Genomic DNA, 19,931 nt, shown 5'->3' on the forward strand with positions numbered 1-19,931 from the left:
AATTTAATAGGAATAAAATAACTCTTTGATTTTAAGGTAGACTTTTGATGACTGCTGTTGGATCCCTCCCGTATCTGTCTGCCTTCCACTATGTGAATTACCTGCTTTATGCTTGATACACATCTGGTCGGAGCCATGCCTGTGTCTTACTAAAGTCATCCGAATGATAATTTCCTAAATTGGTCTACCTAAATTAATGTTTACATTTAAACTTGGTAATGGGGGAAAAATCGGCATGTATAAAATGAGTATAGACACAGGCCCAACAAAGATTTTGATAGTGCTGATTGCATATGCCAGACACAAGTCCGAGCACTTTATCACAACTCAGCGCCATTGTGGTGCTCCAGTTTCCATTATACAAATGGAGAAACCCAGGAGAAAAAGGTGCAGATATGTCCCCAGCCTCGGGCTAGTAAGTAAACGGGGATTTGGAGCCAGACACACATGCTGCCATCTCCTTGAGGCATGCTCAGATGCTGTTAGGGGTACGGCTCCTGAAAGAGTCACAGGGAAAAACTGACCTCACCCCATCCCCAAAGACCCCCCAAGATACTGGAAACACTAAGTTGTAGCATCTGGCTGTTCTGAATTAACTGCTTACTATTTTAAGGTGAACTGAAAATTGAATGAGTAAATATAATGAACATCTTTATATGCATTCAGAACTGTTCCCAAGGGCTTTTTGAAGTTGTGTGTGTGTGTTATATTTTCACATCTCTATGTACCAGTTGGGCTTCTCTTTTGTGTTGGATCCAGCAGCACATATTTTTTTGACCAATTTGCTTATCAGTTTAAGCATTAAAATGTAATGCTTATAAAATTTAAGGATTAAATTTCCTTATGACCAACTTGGGTCTTAAATAGCTCATAAAACCCTACAATAAATTTTGCACCTCTTGGGTGCTGAAGTAGTATTTGCATTAAATCATTTGCTCTTGGATGAGGAGATTCCGTGTGGAGGGATAGGCAGGCGTTTGTCCACAGCTGTTCTCAACCTGTGGGTCGCGACCCCTTTGGGGGTCGATTGACCCTTTCACAGGAGTTGCTCAATTCATAACAGTAGCAAACTGACAGTGATGAAGTAGCAACAAAAATAAACGTGTGGCTGGGGGTCACCGCACATACGGAGCTGCATTAAAGGGTCGCAGCACGAGGAAGGCGGAGAACCCCTGCTTCTGTCAGTGAAGGTTTTAGGATTGTTTCGAACTCCAAATGGCTGAGCGCGTATGTGCTTGGCTGGTAACTGCCGGGGCGGCAGACTGAAATTACAGTAACTTCAGGAGAAGGCCAGGCTTTCTACTCCCATCGAGGATTACAGCCTGGGGAACTCAGAGGCAGTTTTGCTCCGCCCGGTAGGGTCCCTGTGAGTTGCAATCCACTCATTGGCCGTCAGGAAGTCACAGAAGCAGTTGGATTGTGCTTGTAACCAATGAAGGAAAATTCATTGAGGCCTATTTACCCCCCACACCTCCCCCTCCCTCACCCCACAGGTGGGAGATATATCCTTATGTAGAAACGATAAAATCACAATGTAAACCAAAAGAATCATACTGTGCGCTATCTAGTTTCCATAGATGCCATTTTTGTGAATAGCATTTTGTTGTAATAGCAGTGTGATGCATTTGAACATTGAACTTACATATTTCTAAAAATTATTTGAAAAATCATTTTATTGGGGGCTTGTACAGCTCTCGAAACCATCCATCCATCCATCCAGCGGGTCAAGCACCTTTGTACATATGTTGCAAACATCATTTTCAAGACATTTTCTTTCAATTTGAGCCCTTGGTATCAGCTCATTTCCCCCTTCCTCCACCTACCCTCTCTCATGAACTCTTGATAATTTTTAAAAATCATTTTATTGGGGGCTCATACAGTTCTTATCACTCCATACATACATCCATTGTGTCAAACGCATATGTAACCTCTTGATAATTTATATTTTTTCATGTCTTACACCAACTGCTGTCTCTCTTCACCACATTTTTCGGTTGTCCATTCCCCTGGGAGGGGGTTATATGTAGATCATTGTGATCAATTCCCACTTTCTCCCCCCACCTTCCTCTTTCCCTCCTGGTATAGCTACTCTCATTAGTAGTCCTGAGGGTTTGAACTTACATATTTTTTCGGTAATGGCCTTCTGGTGTTTTCTGTGTGGCAAAAACAACCTGCTTCAGAGCCCAGCAGTGGCCTGCTCTGGGAGAACCTAGGCGCTCTTTCCGGATAGTTCTGGGACACTCACCTTCTCCTCTTGCCTCCTTCAGCACTGGAAGACTCGGCACAGCGAGGAGTACGAAGCAGAAGGTAAGCACTTAGGGTGTCTCCATACCCACCCACCCCCCCGCCGTGTCTTCCAGCCGGGCCCAGAGCCTTCTGGGCTGGAAACCAGCTGGGAATTAACTATAGAAGTAACCGCAGAAACTACAAAAAAGCCGTTCAAATCGCCGTCAACTCCGGTGGTCAAATATGAGTGAGCATTTAGCATAATGCAAGAGGTGGTGACTGAGATGCAGACTTCCATCCACAGGATAATCGCTTTCCTATTTAGGCTTTTAAATTAGTGTGTGAACAATCCTGAACTAAGTAATTAGTTACAGCCCTGTAGATTCCAACTTTCGGGGACCCTCCCACCCCCACGTGTCAGAGGAACTGTGCTCTATAAGTTTGCAGTGGCCGAGTTTACAGAAATAGATTGCCAGCCTTTCTTCGAAGGCACCTTTGAACTGTCAGTCCTTTGGTGAGCACCTACGTCATGAACCGCACCATCCGGTGATGATGCCGCCATCTTTTTAGAACGTGTGCTTTGAACAGGGTCAGCTGGATTAAGCCCCGCTGCATTGACTCGGTGGCCACCAGATGGCAGTGTGGTACTGAGAGACTGCTTCCCAGCCTTTCCGAGCCGGCAGTGTCCTGTGGTCTCCAGCTCTCAGCCTGGACAGCACAGTGGTGATTGGTTTCGTTTCTGTCAGCAAATGGCTGTGTTCTTCTCAACGCTGCAAGGTTCTGTCAGGCTAACCTAGGGTAGCAATAATGAGCTCATGTTTAAGTGACGACTTTGCACCATCTCTACTATATGAAGGAAAACACTTAAGGAGAGAGTAGGCAGGCACATTTAATGGAAGATAAAGATGCAGTTCTTACTCTTCAATTAGCAAGTTGAAATTGTGTACCTCTTCGAACAGAGTTTCTCCTCACCATGTGAATAGTGAGGCGCGTCCGGCTTGTAATCATGCTTTCTGTCGGATTGCTTGGCTTCTGTAAATCAGAATGCTTGCGTCTGGAAGACTTCTGAGTAGGCGAATTCTCAGAAATAGCAGCTCTTTTCTAGAAAGAAAATGGAGATAATGGAGACTGGTAGCTATAGCTGAGACTGGGGTTTAAAGCTGCCTGGAACAGTTCTCACCCAGCCCCTCTGAGGTTCACTCTGCCTCCTTCGATGCCGTTGGAACAAAGCGTAGACGCTGGTGCAGGGCAGCACAAGCGATGGTCAGCAGTGTGTGTTTGCTGTCGCTCTAAACCAGGGGCTGCCTTTCATTTGAACTCCGGGACCAAACCCGGACAGAATGAGCCTTTATAGCCTTTGTTTCTTAGCCGTGTACCTCCCTTCCCAAGGGACGTTTTCCTTGGAGAGCAGGCGCTCCCTCTTTGCAGTTCCTGCGGAGACAACACAATCCATGCCTTTGTTTCAGGCCAGTTACGATTTTGGAACCCGGATGACCTGAACGCCTCTCAAAATGGGCCTTCCGCGCCCCAAGACTGGATGGAAGAGAAGCTGCAGGAGGTGTGTGAAGACCTGGGGATCACCCGCGACGGCCACCTGAACCGGAAGAAGCTGGTCTCTCTGTGCGAGCAGTACGGTTTACAGAACGTCGATGGAGAGGTAACCTCCCGGGGTTTTCTGTTCAGGAATACAAGGCATGGCCATTGGTACACTGCCCATCTGTGCCTACGAATAGCCATATTGTGGCTTCCTGAAGCTTCTCGTGTTTTAAACACACACACGCACGCGCACATTGCGATCTTCGAGTCAGTTCCTGCCCCGGCGACTCCATGTGCGTCGGCGTAGCACAGCCCCCACCAGTGTCCAAGAGCTTGCTTTGCAGCAGTTGGTTGTCCACCCTTTCTATCAGGGGGCCTCCGATGGCCTCAGACCCCCAATGCCAAGGCCATTAGCCGCTGGCACAGTCGAGGGGCTCCGTTTGCTCTTGTCTCCAAGGATGTCAGCCAGGAAGATTCTGTGTTTGAGTTCACATTGTGTTGTGGGAACAACCGCATAAAAAGTGGTGATCAGAGACACTTTCTGAGCCCCTTCCCGGTGCTGTCAGTGAACTGAGTGTGGTGCCCCGTGAGAGAGGATCAGACGCTCGCTCAGTGCAGCTGTGAGATGGGGGCTTTTATGACGGTGGTGTTGATGGAGCGAATGTGGGCAAAGTGAGGAGAGAAGAATAAGCGAAGAGCTCAGCACATCTGCGTTGAGTTGGAAGGCTCATGAGTTTCTCATCTGGCTTCTTAAGGAGGTTGAGCAACAGACAAGGGGGGAAAACCGTGTGCAGAGGACGAGCTGAGCTCTTACTGGACATACGGACGTGAGGAGACTTAGGATCGGGAAACCCAGCCAAGTAGTCGTCTTTATATTGTACTCATGAGAAAATGAAGGAGGTTAGTGATTTTCAAAAGCACAAAAGAAAGTCTTGAAGAAGCCCCTACTCATCTCTACCTTCTTAGTAAGACACTTTCATATGTTCTGAAAAATTAAGAGAGGCAACTGGAAGGGTGAGTAGTTTTGAAATAAAAGAATATAATTCCAAGTCTTTTAAAACAAGAATTGGAGCCAGAGTTGTAGCCTTTAGGAATCTTGGAAGATAATATTTGAATCGTTCTGTCTGCTTCCTCAGGGGATAAGTGGCAAAAGAATTTTATTATCATCAGCTTCCAAGTGGCCTGGTGAACACAAATACTTTCTTCCTCCTCTTTGGCATTTGTGCCCTTGATTGTCTTTGGCACGGCTGAGGGGTAATACTTTTTGCCAGTGGTGGTTGTTGACTCAAAAGATTAAAGTCACCCTCCTAAATTACAAGCTGGTGCCATGAAAAGAACCTTGGGTTGTTTTTGCCAAGAAATATTACACAAACTTGGGTTATTTATCTAGAACTAATTCTTTGGAATAGACAGGAGGCATTTGTGGGGAAGTCGTATTTTCTTGTGGAGCCATTTCCAAAATCCAGGGCAAGAAGTAGCACATTTAGTTATTTTCCTTACATCTTAGGCTGACTTTTTTTTTTATGTCATTGGATATTAGCTTTTACTTAGTAGTTTCCCCCTTTTTAAAAAAAGAAAAATCATGAAATTCTCTAGTTCTCTGTTTCACTCAGTCTAGACCACAAAGGAGCTGAGCGTTCAAGATGACCTCATCAACATATAACTTGGGATCGCAGAGGTTTTCCACAGACAGCAGTGTGAGTCTGAGTCTGAGTCACTCCTCATTTACAGACAGGACAGTGAGGTCATCATTGCCCACTGCTGCCTCCATGAAAGAGAAACAGCCCACTGGCTTACTGCCCCGGATAGAGCTGCTCTCTAGGAGAGAGGACACTGCAGGCAGGGGGCAGGCCTAGTGCCTAGAGGCCAAACCCAGCCCAAGGGCTATTTTATTTAGCCCACCCAACATTTCAAAAATTGGAAGATTTTTAAATGTAGGAGACTTTGAAATTACAAGATTTGGTTCCATTTGACTGCCGGTGAGAAGCAGCTAGTTTCTGCTCATGCACCCATACTTGTTTGGCCTCATTGACTTCGGTTACATATCTCACCTCACGGTTGCTGGTCATGTTGTTTTATCCCTGCTAATTTATCCTCTCGGCCCCTCTGAAGTTCTCAGCTGGCCTGTAGATGAACTGGGGTCGCTTTAAACGCTACAGTTAATTCTGCTCAGTGTGCTTTGCTCAAGGAAAATGCCCTTTATCATTGGGCTAAACATATTTGGGTTCATGACAGCTTCACAGGATCGTTCTATTCAAGGTCAAAAGGTTATCTCCCAGCATTAGACTCAAGGGTTTCCCCAGTCAGCATGGATGCAGCTAGTCTGCTTTCCAGAGGAGTTTGAAAAGCTGGTCCCCACGTTTCCCCCATCTGTTGAGTCTTTGACCAAAACATTGAGTGAGGTTGCCCAGAACCATCCCGTTCTTCTGATCTCCTTCCCTGCTGCATCTAGTGTTTTTAAGATATCCTCTCGCATTGATTTATCCCACCTCCTGGCCTCTGGATATCTGGGTTCCCAACTCACACACTGGGAAACCAGCCACCCAAAGGCCTGGCTGGTATCATGGGGACTAAAACTTTCCTCCCACAATTCTAGAGAATTGCTTTTGCCGGGGCGCCCCAATAGTCATTTAACCAGAGTTCTTTCTAACCAATCTCTGCCTATCCACTCTCTTCTGGACCCATATCCTTCTCTTCACCCCTTGCCCTCTCCCCCTTCTAAAATCAATGACACGACTCAGCTGCTCCACTACTTGGAAGAGATCAGATGATTGGCCTTTAGGCCATCTGGGGGCTGCGCATTGATTTAGCCAAAAAGTGTTTATCTGAGATTAACTGAAAAACCAAGCCCACTGCCATCAAGTCGATTCTCATACATTAGCTTGTTAACTCCAATCAGCACAGCTGAATTTTACCGTAATTTCTAATTTGGTGGTCCTGAAAGCATTCCTCTAAAAAAGCGTTCTTTTGGTTTATGAGAACAAGGAAGGGAGCTGAGGGATCTTGGGATCTCAGAATTTTTCCCCACATATCACTTTCGTGGTTTGATCATAAGATTCACTATTAGTAACTTTTGCTTTTTCCAAAGATTCATTCTTTAGAATGGTTTTCTTGTCTCAGGGTATCCTAAAGCCCCCTCCAGAGAAAGTAGTATAAAAAAAGAAGAAAAAAAAGACACATGTTTTCTATTGAATGCTAATTGGGGTGTAGGGAGGGAGCTTTTGAGATAAAAGAAATTCCTGAAACACATAAAGAGTAAGATCAACAATTACAAGGTGATGGTAATTGTAGCAATCGTCTTGAAAGAGGATGTGCATGAAGCGTTGTTCCAATGGGCTTCAGAGCCAAACTCTTACATCTTTGCCATCCGTCCCAGGCCAAACTGCTGTGCCAACATACCCATTTCAAATCTCAGCATAAGCAAAATTACCCTGCAAGTCGCCACAGTAAAAAAGGCTTAAAGGATATCCAACTAATTTCTGGTCTCTCAATGCTGGGGAGCTATGTCTTTATATATTTTTAAGTACTGTATATACTTGAGTGTAAGCCGACCTGAATATCAGCCAAGGCACCTAATTTTACCACAAAACTGCATTAAAAATGTGCTTAAAACTCTGATTCTACACGAGTATATACAGAAATCTTTTTTGTGTCTAAGAGTAGCATGCAACAACACTGTGTATGAGGGTAAGTCCAAAAGTATTGTTACAAAATGAATGAACCAAAAACATCAAAATGTGTTACTTCCCAACATCCCTCCCATCTAGGTCTGTATACTCCTGAAAGTAGTGATTCCATCTCCCAGCCTTCCCCAAAGAATCCCACACTCTGAGACACACCACACCAAGATAGTAGTCTAGGCATCGCAAAGGACTCACGCTAAATGTCCTTTGAGTTTGAGGAACAAGAGAGCAGTCAGAAGGGGTGAGATCAGAGCTGAAGGACGGGGTGCATGAGGTGTCAAACACGGTTCTTGCAGGGCAGGCCTGGCAACACTCAGAGAATGAGCAGATGCACTGTCGTAATGAACCTCAAGTTCATGGTGCAATTCTCCTAGCATTTTCTTTTTCTCACCAATGGAATTTTCTATCTTCTTAAAATTTCTTTCTAAGAAGCCCCATAATCATCCTGTGCCCTTTGAGAACCCTGTCAGCATTATCCACTGGGAGTCCCCCAAACAGCCTCCACACCTGTGCTGGCCTTTCTGGCTTGAATCTAATTGGCCCAGCAGATCCCCTTGGAAGCCACTCTTTCAGTTGGACTCCCCGCCCTTCTTCTTCACAACCTGGAGACTAAGGCAAGTGTGTTCTCGAGGAACCTTGTCTATAGCCGTCCACTGATCCTAGAGACACATCTGAACAGCCTTCGTTGAGAGTGAGCCCCCTGAATGTAGGAGGGGTGCATTTTCTATTTACCTGTCTAGTTACCTGTCCTAGGAGTGTGAGTGAAAGAGAAAACAGACTGATCATTGCTAAACTGATGAGACCACAAAGATGTTGAAAACTGACTTTGATGTAGTTTGCGCGAGTGAAAAGGACATGCCATTTCTGGAAAGGGGAATGAATAAACTCAGTGAAAGGTCCCCCCCCCACTCCCTACCCCCCTCCCCTCCCCACCCCCCTCCCCTCCCCCTTCCCCTCCCCACCCACCTCCCCCTCCCCACCCACCTCCCCCTCCCCACCCACCTCCGGGTGCCTGGAATCAGTAAGGATGCTGGTTTCTATTAACCACATATGCCATTGGAGTTACTGTGAGGGAAAGGCTCACGCTGTGTGTGGTTTTCCTTTTCCAGATGCTGGAGGATGTCTTCCATAACCTTGAGCCTGATGGTACCATGAGTGTAGAAGAGTTTTTCTACGGCCTGTTCAAAAATGGAAAGTCTCTTACACCATCGGCATCTACTCCATATAGACGGTTGAAAAGGCACCTCTCCGTGCAGGTAAGAAAGAGCAGGAAGCAGCTTCTTTGTGTGTCGACTCTAGAACTCAGGGGATCGTTTTCCATGAAGTTGTTATCTGGAGCAAAATATTTAAAAGGAAAGAAGAAAATTGAAGGGGATAAAAGACTAAACCACTGGGAAGGGAAAGTTGGGTTTGAGAAAAGACCGTAAATTACAGTGTGGAAAAGCCACGAATTTTACCTCTTAGTGTCATCTGTGGGTCTTGAAAATCCTTATGTGGAACAGGGACATATCTCATCTCTCTAACAATCCAGTTGTTTCTGATAAACTTTGCATTCCTGGTCCATTTAGGAGAGATTGAAGGAGCCAGACTCCTTTTTCCAGCAGTGTGTATTATGGAAACGTGCCTGCTGCTCATTGTGGGTTGGACTGATTTGTTCTACCCTTGGCCAACTTCTTATTGGAATGCCTGGACTGAGCTAATCTTGCTCAATTCTCTGTCTTCCTTCAGTCTTTTGATGAGAGTGGACGGCGCACCACAACCCTGTCGGCAATGACAAGTACCATTGGCTTCCGGGTCTTTTCCTGCTTGGATGATGGGATGGGCTTTGCGTCGGTGGAGAGAATCCTTGACACCTGGCAGGAAGAAGGCATTGAGAACAGCCAGGAGATCCTGAAGGTGTGGCATCTAGAAGACTTCCACAATGACAAGTCGGGGAAGAGTGACAAAGCTCCCGTTTCTTTGAAAACGCTGCGATTTTATTTGATTTTTTCCTCAATGATTTCAGAACCTCTTGCAGACTGGCTTCCATGTTATTATGTCCCAAACCATTGACAAGGATAAAGGCTCTGATTCGCTCTCTTGTTGGAAGATTAGAATTATACTTCTCAGTTTACTTACAGTGTTTGATATGGTTTTTAACAAACATACAAATACATTTATATTGTTTCCATACAGAGAACTTAGACATGTTCTAGAATATAAACACTCTTCCTAAGTTTATTAGTCTGGGTAGACTAGAGAAACAAAGTTCATAAATGCTCATATTTTTTAAGAGAGAGTTTTATATAAAGGGTAATTCTACATTAAGCATCCCAACCCAGTCTAGTCCAAGCCCATAAGTTTGACATTAGCCCATATGGCCGAAACCAATTCTACAAAGTCCTCCTCAATCTCACAAAACACACTCAATGATGCCGACTGCAGGAGGAAAGTGGAATCAGTGAGCGTGTCAGCATCTCAGTGCTGGCAGGGGTCTCCACGTGGCTGCTCCAGCACCCAGGGCTGCATTGGGGAAGGTCCAAGTGGCTTCTCCTCAGGGATGTCTTGCAGGAAGTGAGCCTTGCCAGCTGAGGCAAAGAACTAGCTAAGGCTGCCACACACTGATCCGGCCAGCAGAGAACAAGAGACAAGAAAGGCCAGGCTTGCTGAGCCATTTATCTCTCCGCTCTTCATTTAATCCCAGAAGTTTCCATCGGCCAAGTTGGCACAATAAACCTTCACAATCACACTAAGCAATCACTAAAATGTGATCAGCCCAGTCATTTGACCGTAAATTGTTATCTGAATGTTGTGAGCTTTCCTGCTTTCAGAGGATGGAATGTGTAATTGTCTTAAACTTATGCCTCGCTTTGATTTCTAGGCCTTGGATTTCAGTCTTGATGGAAATGTCAACTTGATGGAGTTGACCCTGGCTTTTGAAAATGAACTTTTGGTCACCAAGAACAGCATTCACCAGGCGGCGCTGGCCAGCTTTAAGGCGGAGATCCGGCATTTGCTGTGAGTCCAGCAGCCTGTTCGCTGCTCTGTCCCTTTCCTCATGGTCCAGCAGTTCCAGCCGATGCCTGTGACAAACACTCTCCCAGCCTCTATGCAAATATGGCTAATTTCTTATTACTTCTAAGTAATACATACGTCTTCCACTGTAGGACAATGAGGTAGAGCTTAGATTTGCGAGTAGGCTTTTGAAGGGAGCTGTGGACTGCCTTCTCACGTTCCTGCTTCATGAGGGCTTTGGTTGTCTTCGTTTTGCTTTTGTGCTGAAGCTCGTCAGGTGAGAGCTCTTTTGGATCTACTCGTTGCTTAGAAATAGCCTTCCTCTACCCTCCCAGTATAGCCACTTACACCACTGGTCCTGAAGGGATCATCCGCCCTGGATTCCCTGTGTTTCCAGTTCCTATCTGTACCAATGTACATCCTCTGGTCTAGCCAGACTTGCTAGGATTGGGATCATGATTGTTGGGGGAGGAGGGAGGGAGGAAGCATTTAGGAACTAGAGGAGAGTTGTATTTTTCAGCGTTGCTACATCGCACCCTGACTGACTGGTCTCCTCCCCAAGACCCTTCTGTAAGGGGATGTCCAGTGTCCTGAAAATGGGCTTTGGGTCTCCACTACGCACTCCCCTCATTCACTATGATAAGATTTTTTTGTTCTGATGATGCCTGATACCTGATCCCCTTTGACACCTCGTGATCACACAGGCTGGGGTGCTTCTTCCCTGTGGGCTTTGTTAGAAAAGGGGAACCGATTACAAGGATCTACCTTGTATAACCCCCTCCCTGGGGGAGGGACAACACAAAAGTGGGTGAAGGAAGACGTCGGACAATGCAAAATATGACAAAATAATAATTTATAAATTATCAAGGGTTCATGAGGGAGCGGGGAGGGAGGGGAAAAATGAGGAGCTGATGCCAGGGGCTTAAGTGGAGAGCATATATTTTGAGAATGATGAGGGCAGTGAATGTACAAATGTGCTTTACACAATGGATGCATGTATGGATTGTGATAAGAGTTGTATGAGCCCCCCCAATAAAACGATTTTAAAAAAAAAAGAAAGAAATCGTCTTCCTTTCACTCCGTTTGTTTCTGATTCTAGGGAGCGAGTCGATCAGGTGGTCAGAGAAAAAGAGAAGCTGCGGTCGGATCTGGATAAGGCCGAGAAGCTCAAGTCTCTAATGGCCACGGAGGTGGACGATCACCACGCGGCCATCGAGCGGCGCAATGAGCACAACCTCAGGTGTGCCTGGTCGGCGTAGGGCCTTCCCATCCCGCACCCTGGTGGGCGGGTGCTTCCTGCCTGCTTGGCCTCACCAAACTGCAGTGTTTTCTGTGTGGTCCGAACCCAAAGAAAAGCAGGCCGTGTGCAGTCATTTTTCAGGATCCTTTGCACTTGTCTTTCCATTTGGGGCGCCGATCTGGGGGAGCTGATGGCGCTGTCTTGGTCGGCCCTCCCCACAGGAAACTGGAGGAAGAGTACAAGGAGCGAATAGCAGCCTTGAAGAATGAGCTCCGGAAGGAGAGAGAGCAGCTCCTGCAGCAGGTCGGCAAGCAGCGTTTAGAACTCGAACAGGAAATCGAAAAGGCAAAAACGGAAGAAAACTACATCCGGGACCGCCTCACCCTCTCATTAAAGGTAAGAATCCTGGGCGCTCTGTAGTCTGTGTTCCACGGGTTAACGTGGAACACCTGGAGTGTCAGGAGGGCATGTGTGCACGGGCTCCGTCCACCTGTTCCTTCAAGTTTGTCAGCTGGACCACAGCCGAGACAAGGCACCTGCTAGGATCTGGATTTTAGGGGTATCCAGGCTTCTGATTTGCCAACTGCGTTGAGTAGAGCACCTTGTTCCACTTACCCCTGAAGGTGTTCTGAGGCCTCTGGGCTGTTTGGCACCTGGGAGCCTCTCCCTATTCCCCCCAGCTGTGGCTCCAGCAGCCCGCCCCCAGTGCTTACCAGATGGCCTCACTTCCCGCCACAGACAAGCAGTCACCTTTGCTTCTTTCTGCCTCCAAATGAGCCTCTCTCCTGATACACCCTCCCACCTTTCCTTCTGCCTCAGTTGAGGGGGAGCGGTCCTTCTGTTGACCGCACTCTGGTGCCAGGTTATATGATGCAGGCCAGACTGCCTGTTTCCAATACCAGCGCCAACAACCACTTACGATCACACCTGGAGCAACTTACCAGCCCTGGTTACAAGTGCACAAAAGGGCCCCTAATGATGAGGACCCCGTGGGGTTGATGTGGGGATGGAGCGAGATGCTACGTCTGCAGTGTCTGGAAAGTAAGAAAAACAGGTGAGATGTTCTCTTTTGTAGCTTCGATGAAAGGTTCTTGAAATGCCACCCGTCAGAAGCTGAGCTCATTGTCTCGCTAGCCAGCAAACTGCAGACTCTCCTGCCTCTTCTCCCCCATCTGCATCAGTGCCGTGCGCTGTTTGTCACAGACGAAAATCCGCAGTCGCCTTCACTGGGGCGACGTTATCGGTCTCCTAAGACCCACGGTGCTCAGGGATCTCTCGCCCTTATCCCTTTTCTCCCCGTTTCCACATGCTCCGAAATAAGCCTAGAAACCCGCCGATCTTAGCCCGTCCTTCCCTCCCTCTGCCCTCCGTCCAGTAGATAGCATCCCTATGGCTCCCAGGGCTCCCACAGGTGAAGCGCTCAGCTACTAAGGGAAATGTGGGTGCTTTGGCCCCACCCAAAGGTGCCTTGAAAGATAGGCCCGGTGATCTGCTTCCCCGGATCACAGCCTGGAAAAGCCGATGGGGCAGACTGCTCTTTGTCCATGGGGTCTCCTTAATTGGAATCAACTCAGCAACAGCATGGCTGCCCGAGTTGCCTCCCTGAAATCACATAGAATGCTGGCTGGGAAAACACGTTGACACCCCAGGGGGCTCATCATCACCCCTTTCTCGTGTCACCTCGTACCAGCAACCTAGCCCCGCGCACCTCCGCTCCAGCACACTGCCCACCCACCGGGTCCCCAGACGCTCCGCACACAGAGCTAGTAGTGCATTTCCTGTTGTCTTACGGAGGTGCCATCCCTGTCTGTCTCCCTGTCTGTCTGTCTCCCTCCTCGGGCCCAGCTCGGGTAGTCCGTGTGGTCAGTAACACTGCCCGCCGTGTCTGTTTCCAGAGTCCCGGCATAGTGTTCATCCAGCACACACTGATTGTTCCTTACTGTTTCCACATCTGAACTTAGATGTACTTTCAATGATTCGAGTTGTAGAGTTGGCATTTGGAGAGGAAGATGGGTTTTTTTTTTCTTAATGTTTCAAATACATTATTTTTTCACTCCATATTGCTATGTGAGAGTGTGAACGAGGATGCATTAAAAATACACTGGCTTTATATTCCTTTGGCACAATACACTTTAATGTTCTTCTAGTCAGTCTGTAACACTGGAGAAGAAAATATGTCAAAGAATTGGCATGTCTCTAGTTGTACTCAAGTATACTTTTGTACAAATGTGTGTCAAAATCAGACTGAACAGTGCTCGGTGAAGGGGCTTCAAGAAGTTTGTGGGAAAATGGAATTGAAAGGTAATGGAATTTTTCCATGAACTTTTTTGTAGTCCTTCCCACGCCCTTAGACAAACTTTTAAATTAAAAAAAATTTTTTTTGAGTCCACAAAGACATTGTTCGACATCCCACTTTGATGAGTAGCATTTGGGGTCTTCAGAGCTCATGAGCAGCCACCTCAGATGAAACTATGATCTCTCCCTGCTTGGAGGAAAGAGAAGTGAAGAACATTAACGACACATAGAAACTATTAGTCCCGTGAACTAGTGAACTGGCCCGTGGACATCAGTCTCCGCAACTCTTTGACCAGAAGGTGGTACCAGCTACCGCTACTCACTGATCTGAAAGGAATTACATTAGCAGTCATGCATAAGTGGGAGGGAAAACGTAGAACAGGCCTCAAAATCATCAAGACCAATGTTACTGGTCAGACAGAGACTGCTGAAACTCCCAAGACTAAGACCCTTACGAAGGAACTCAGCCCCAAAGTTCAATTTTCAGCCAAAGGACAGGCTAACGAAGGAATCGATAACATTAGGGAAATACACACACCTTAGAATAATAAACCATTTGAGATCAAAGAAGCATTAACCCCAGGACAGAGTTCAGAAGGGTTAGGAAAGAAAGGACGAGGGACAGGAAATAGGGAAGGAAAGGGATACGTGTTGCTATATTGTGGGGCTTGCAAGCAATGAAATGATTGTTTGAAGGGAGCACTGATCTGGTCTGTAAACTTTTACCTAATTCCTAAGAAAAAGTTAAGAGGAGTAAAACCTGGTGGGAGAAAATCATGCATTCCATTAACATAAAAATTTATGAACAACTTACAATGTAGCTTTTAGATATTTAAAGCCAAAATAAATGTATAAATTAACTGTAAACCAAATGAACTAGAAATTGGCTATAGTTACTCAATTTTATAAAGTTTCTTCTGAGTTCTTTTTTTGCTGTCAGCTGAACAAAGTATTGAAAACAAACATTTTATTGAGGGCTCTTATAACAATCCAGACATCAATCGTACCAAGCACATTTGTACATATGTTGCCATCATCATTTTCTAGAATTTATTTTCTATGGAGCCCTTGGTGTCAGCTCCTCTTCTTCCACTCCACTCCCCTCCATCCTCGTGGCCCCTTGATCAATTATACATTATAATTGTCTTATCTCACACCATCTGCTGTCCCCCTTCCCCCAGTTTCTGTTGTTCTTCCCTCTCGGTGTAGGGGTGCAGTTATGTGTCCGTCAAGCGATCCTCCCTCCTCTCCCCACCCTCCTGGTTTCGCTACTCCCATTCCTGTTCCTGGATTTTATCATTAGTTCTCCTTGACAATCTATTTAAGAACGTATTTCATGTCGTTAAATGTTCTACGAAAGTGCTGTTCCGCAGAAACATATGTAAGCCACATAGATAATCAGATTTGTGAATAGCCACATTAAAGAGCTGGAAAGAAACAAGTGAAATTAATTTCAAACTGTTGATCTCACCCAGTATTGCCAAAATGTTACCATTTTTGACATGTAGTCAAACAATAGAAAAAATGTTTTGCATTTTTGTACTATTTGAAACCTAGTGTGCACTGCCTATTTACTTTGTCCCAAATAGATTTCAAGTGCTCCCTGGCCCACACGTGGCTGCCAGGGTTCCTATGCTAGTGGACAGAGTACAATTTGACAGCCTCGAAAAAAGAGGCAGGTTTGGGGTTCTCAGATCGATATCAGATTTCATGTTTACTTTGGTCTCCTACGCCCATGGAGCTCCTGGGGATGGGCGAATCTGCGCCCTTAAGCACTGGCGTGTGCTTGCTCTCAGCTGGTACAGACGTTTGTTTATTTTTCCATCCACGTCAATTTAATGTGTCCAGGAAAACAGTCGTCTGGAAAAGGAACTTGTGGAGAGCGCAGAGAAGTTGGCAGAATATGAACATCTGACCAACAGACTGCAGAGGAATTTGGACAACGTGTTAGCAGAGAAGGTAAGTCTGTTTCAACCTGCTCTCCTGGTGTGCAGCCCAAGAGCACTGGGGACACTTCCCGGAGGAGCTGTGGGACGTAGCTAAGGAAGGGTGATGTGGTCGCTGGGTGGAGGGAAACAGCCGCACGGCACTGGGAAGCACAGCTTCCTGGTCCTGGCGTGGCTGAGCCTGGCACGCTAGCACGTAGCTTCTCAAACTCCCTTTCCAGAAACAATATTATTCAGTGCCCCCCACCCCCCGGCAATTAAACATCTTTGTCTCATAGCCCATAAACCTGGATAAAATGTGGGGAGCTTCCAGGGGGTGGCATTGCCCACTTTGGAAAACTGCTCTGCATGCTCTCCACCCGGCGCTGCTTTGGCAGAAGTGTCACACTCCTCTCAGACTCATGAGGAAGCTGGGCCAGCTATGGGCCCAAGGGCATGTTACAGGTCAGAGAGGGATAAGGGAGGGGAGATGACAGCCTTGCCTTTTCTCTTTCTAGTTTGGTGACCTTGATCCCAGCAGTGCTGAGTTCTTTCTGCAAGAAGAGAGGCTGGCACAGCTGAGGCACCAATACGAGCAGCAGTGCCGGGTAAGTGGTGGCCCCTCACCGCCGTTCCCCAGCCACGGGGCTGTGCGCGAGCCGCTTGATCTGTGCGGGCCTCGGCTCCTCATCTTTAACACGGAAAAACCCAGAGTCCGTTGAGAAGGGCTGTTGGGGAGATTCAGTGAGTGAATAATCTGAGTAACGTGTACAACAGTGCCAGGCCCTTAGGAGGCACTGGCTCAGACATTAGCTATTAATGTCATGACTCAATACCCTGAGGTACTAGGGCAGTGCTTCTCAACCTTCCTAAACTCTTTAAGTTTACTCATGTTGTGGTGACCCCCCAAGCATAAAATTATTTCTGTTGCTACTTCATAACTGTCATTTTGCTCCTGTTATGAATCAGGTGACCCCTGTGAAAGGGTCATTCGATCCCCAAAGAGGTCGTGACCCACAGGTTGAGAACCACAGTATTAAGGAATCGTGCAAACTGCCTGTAAGTCTTCTTTATCTAGGTCAGAACCTGCAAGTGTTTGGAGGGAAAATAGAGTTTTATTCCCAGTGGGAGAAAGTGTGGCCCTGTTTAATGGGCTTCTTCTAGGATTGGACATTTCCCCCTCCCCTCTCCACAGCCATCCTTTACTGGCTTGGCAAGATGCCAGGGCGACAGAAACCACCCAGCCAGGCTGGAGGTGGCAAATGCCTCCCAGGAGGACAAAATAGGCTTGTAATTAACAAGAACCTCTCGTTGTGAAGAGGAGCCCTGGGAGTTAGTCGGTTCCGTGTTGGGCTGGTAACACACAGTCAGCAGTTCAAAGCCACCTGCTTCTCAAGAGAATGAACGATGAGGTTTTCTCTCTTGTGAAGAGTTATGGTCTTGGTAGCCCCCCAGGGCAGGTCTACTCTGTCCTGACAGGGTCGTTCTGAGCAGGAATTGACTCCATGCTGGCAGCTTGTTTTGGCTTCATTTTAAAAAGCACTTCCCCAGACTTTAGCCATGTGGGTTTTGTACCCCCCTCTCCCAAAGAGCAAACACTCTCTTGTTTTAACAAGGTAAGTAGCACTGAATTCCAACTGCTTTCCACGACAATTGCCATTGACGAGAGACAAGGAAACCACGCCTTTTCATGTGGTTTCTCGCTGCCTGCTTTTTCAGCAAATGTGGGCTTGCATCTTGAGACAGGAAATTAAACATTGCTGCTGTTTTTTCCAATGAACTTTTGACTCTGATCACATAGAACTGCTTTCCTACGTGTCCCTTCATAGAACTCTGTCAGCTCTTCCCAACCCAAGGCACCAATTCTGCCCACCTCTTTTTGCCCCACAGCTTTGCTGACTGTACACTTCAGCCTTTCAAAGGTCATTGTATAAAGGGCCTTCAAAAAGTTCGTGCAAACAATGGACTTCCATGATGATGGCATTTTGTCCAGGAACTTCTTGAGGCCTCCTCATAGGTACCGTTATGCAACTGTCACCTAAAGCCATTCGGGGACATTTTCAGGATCCAGAAAGCAAGTCTTGTTCCTCAACTGTGATCTTTGCTGTGTCCCCGTGCTCCGAAACCAAGTCTCTCCGTGCCGCCCCATAGACTTACTTCTTCCAGACACTTCATGTAAATGGACGGTGTCCTTTCAGCACAGAGGTTCAACAATGCCCTGTGTTGGCTTTTCCATCCCAGGTGTTACAAGACCAAGTGGATGAACTGCAGTCAGAGCTGGAGGAGTACCGGGCACAAGGCAGAGTCCTCAGCGTCCCCGGGAAGAGCTCCCTAGCGGAAGAGCTGGGAGGTACCGGCGGTGGCATTGAGCCTGACCAGGGTAAATATCTTTAAACACCAACCACCTTCCAGAATCCCTGCCATTGGCCTTTGTCTTGAGAACTATGGTTGAATGTTAGACTGCAAAATTTTAGCAAGCAAGGAAAAAAAAAATTGCCAATCGAATGTTCTTGATTTGTTTTGCTTGAGGTCTTGTTTTCAGTTTGTCCTTGAAGTTGTCATGAAAATATTTCCATCTGATTTTGATGAGCTTCACCAAAGGAATGGAAAAATCAAGCCACAAGGGTATTTGCTCAGTTTTTAAACAAAACAAACCACCAACAACAAAATTGGTTACAAATCTGAGACTCCAGGCCTTTGGAGTGTTAGAATTTAGGCATGAGTTCTTGCTGAATCCTCCCTTTCTAAGAGTGTGTAGCTGGTATGAAAATAGTTTTGGAAAGTGGGCCAGCCAGAAACCACAGAACCCCTAACTGGTTTCTTGTGCTGGCTCTGCTGAGTGTCAGTGGCGCTTCTGCAGAACAGTAAGATAATGGAGGACTGAGGCCTGGCTCCCTGTGCCTTTGAGGAAGAGTTTGAGCGGGCGGTCAGAAGGTAGAGTTGCTGAGACCTCGCCTCCATTCACCAAGACTCCTTTTCCTCCTTCCTGGCAGCCTGCCTTTTTCCTCGGGTGTACTGAGTTTCCATTTCAGAAACCCGCATTAGGGCTTCCAACCAGGTTTCTCTGTTACCAATAGTTTTCCCGACTGACCAGTAGTTACATAAGTTTTTGCAGGGTGGCTGATCCCTCCTCTCCTGTTTTACTATGAAATAAGAGATTGGGGAGGAGGAAGGCAGAAGCCTTAAGGCCTTTTCTCTGGCTCTTGACTCACTGATTGTAGTCTAAGGATGGAGTCCAACTGGTGATATAACTCGGAGGCTTCTTCATTAATGAGAGAGTACTGGGGTGAAGCTGCACCATCATGGGTGGCCCATAACCCAGGTGTCTCGTAGAGGAAGAGAGAGGTCAGAGTAAGACCGCCAGTGTGAACTGTCGGTCCCAGTCCAAGAAGAGTCTCTTTGTCCATCTGAAAGTGTCCCCTCAGCACCACCCACCTGCAGCAGCTTTGTGCCTTTCCCCACTGGTCTAGTTTCTACATACTGCTACACATGATCATTGTGTCTCTACACTAGGTCAGCTCCCAGTAGAGGCTTCACATTTCAACCAGTGTCCCTCTTAGACGTCATCAAGGGGAGTTACAGAAGTGAACTCATGCATAAACTGCCTATAACCAGGTCCCTAACCCATACCCTGTTTTTAAATTTAGATGGTAATTTATGATATAGTTCCTTCCACATCATAAAAAAAAATGTATTACAATGCCTAGGTAACTGGAATGTTGAGTGGAACATTAGCTCTCTTGCCCTGGGAAGGGAAGTCTTTTAGACAGAGCAGCAAGTATGTTGCCGGCCTTCCATCCCCATGGCCCGTGGCCCATGACCCTGTTACTGACTTGTCACTTAGTGCTGTTGGACAGGCCAATGACTGGCTGGTTTCACCAAATGACCTCATCATGTGGCATTTTCACTTAGGGGTCTTCTTTAAGCAGCAGTTTCATATCGACCTCTGCCTACCTGCTGTTCCAAAAGAGGGATTGTGTTGTGATGTGGCGAAAGGAAGGAATCCTGCAGGGAAGGCTCTGTTCCCGTTCC

The 19,931-nt window shown here is 46.7% G+C and overlaps 1 protein-coding gene across 3 annotated transcripts in view; it reads left to right on the forward strand.

The window, feature by feature from the left end:
- NIN (ninein) overlaps positions 1 to 19,931 on the forward strand; it is a 112,058-nt gene that overhangs the window by 49,593 nt on the left and 42,534 nt on the right. For all 3 annotated transcript variants that reach the window (XM_075531973.1, XM_075531972.1, XM_075531971.1), the window contains 10 exons: positions 2,268 to 2,307; positions 3,693 to 3,883; positions 8,555 to 8,701; positions 9,174 to 9,341; positions 10,306 to 10,442; positions 11,539 to 11,679; positions 11,901 to 12,075; positions 15,823 to 15,933; positions 16,418 to 16,507; positions 18,141 to 18,279. In XM_075531973.1, coding sequence (XP_075388088.1) covers positions 2,268 to 2,307; positions 3,693 to 3,883; positions 8,555 to 8,701; positions 9,174 to 9,341; positions 10,306 to 10,442; positions 11,539 to 11,679; positions 11,901 to 12,075; positions 15,823 to 15,933; positions 16,418 to 16,507; positions 18,141 to 18,279 — 1,339 coding nt within the window. The remainder of the gene's footprint in view (positions 1 to 2,267; positions 2,308 to 3,692; positions 3,884 to 8,554; positions 8,702 to 9,173; positions 9,342 to 10,305; positions 10,443 to 11,538; positions 11,680 to 11,900; positions 12,076 to 15,822; positions 15,934 to 16,417; positions 16,508 to 18,140; positions 18,280 to 19,931) is intronic.

This window comes from Tenrec ecaudatus, chromosome 14 (genome assembly GCF_050624435.1).
Source record: "Tenrec ecaudatus isolate mTenEca1 chromosome 14, mTenEca1.hap1, whole genome shotgun sequence".
Taxonomy (NCBI): Eukaryota; Metazoa; Chordata; class Mammalia; order Afrosoricida; family Tenrecidae; genus Tenrec; species Tenrec ecaudatus.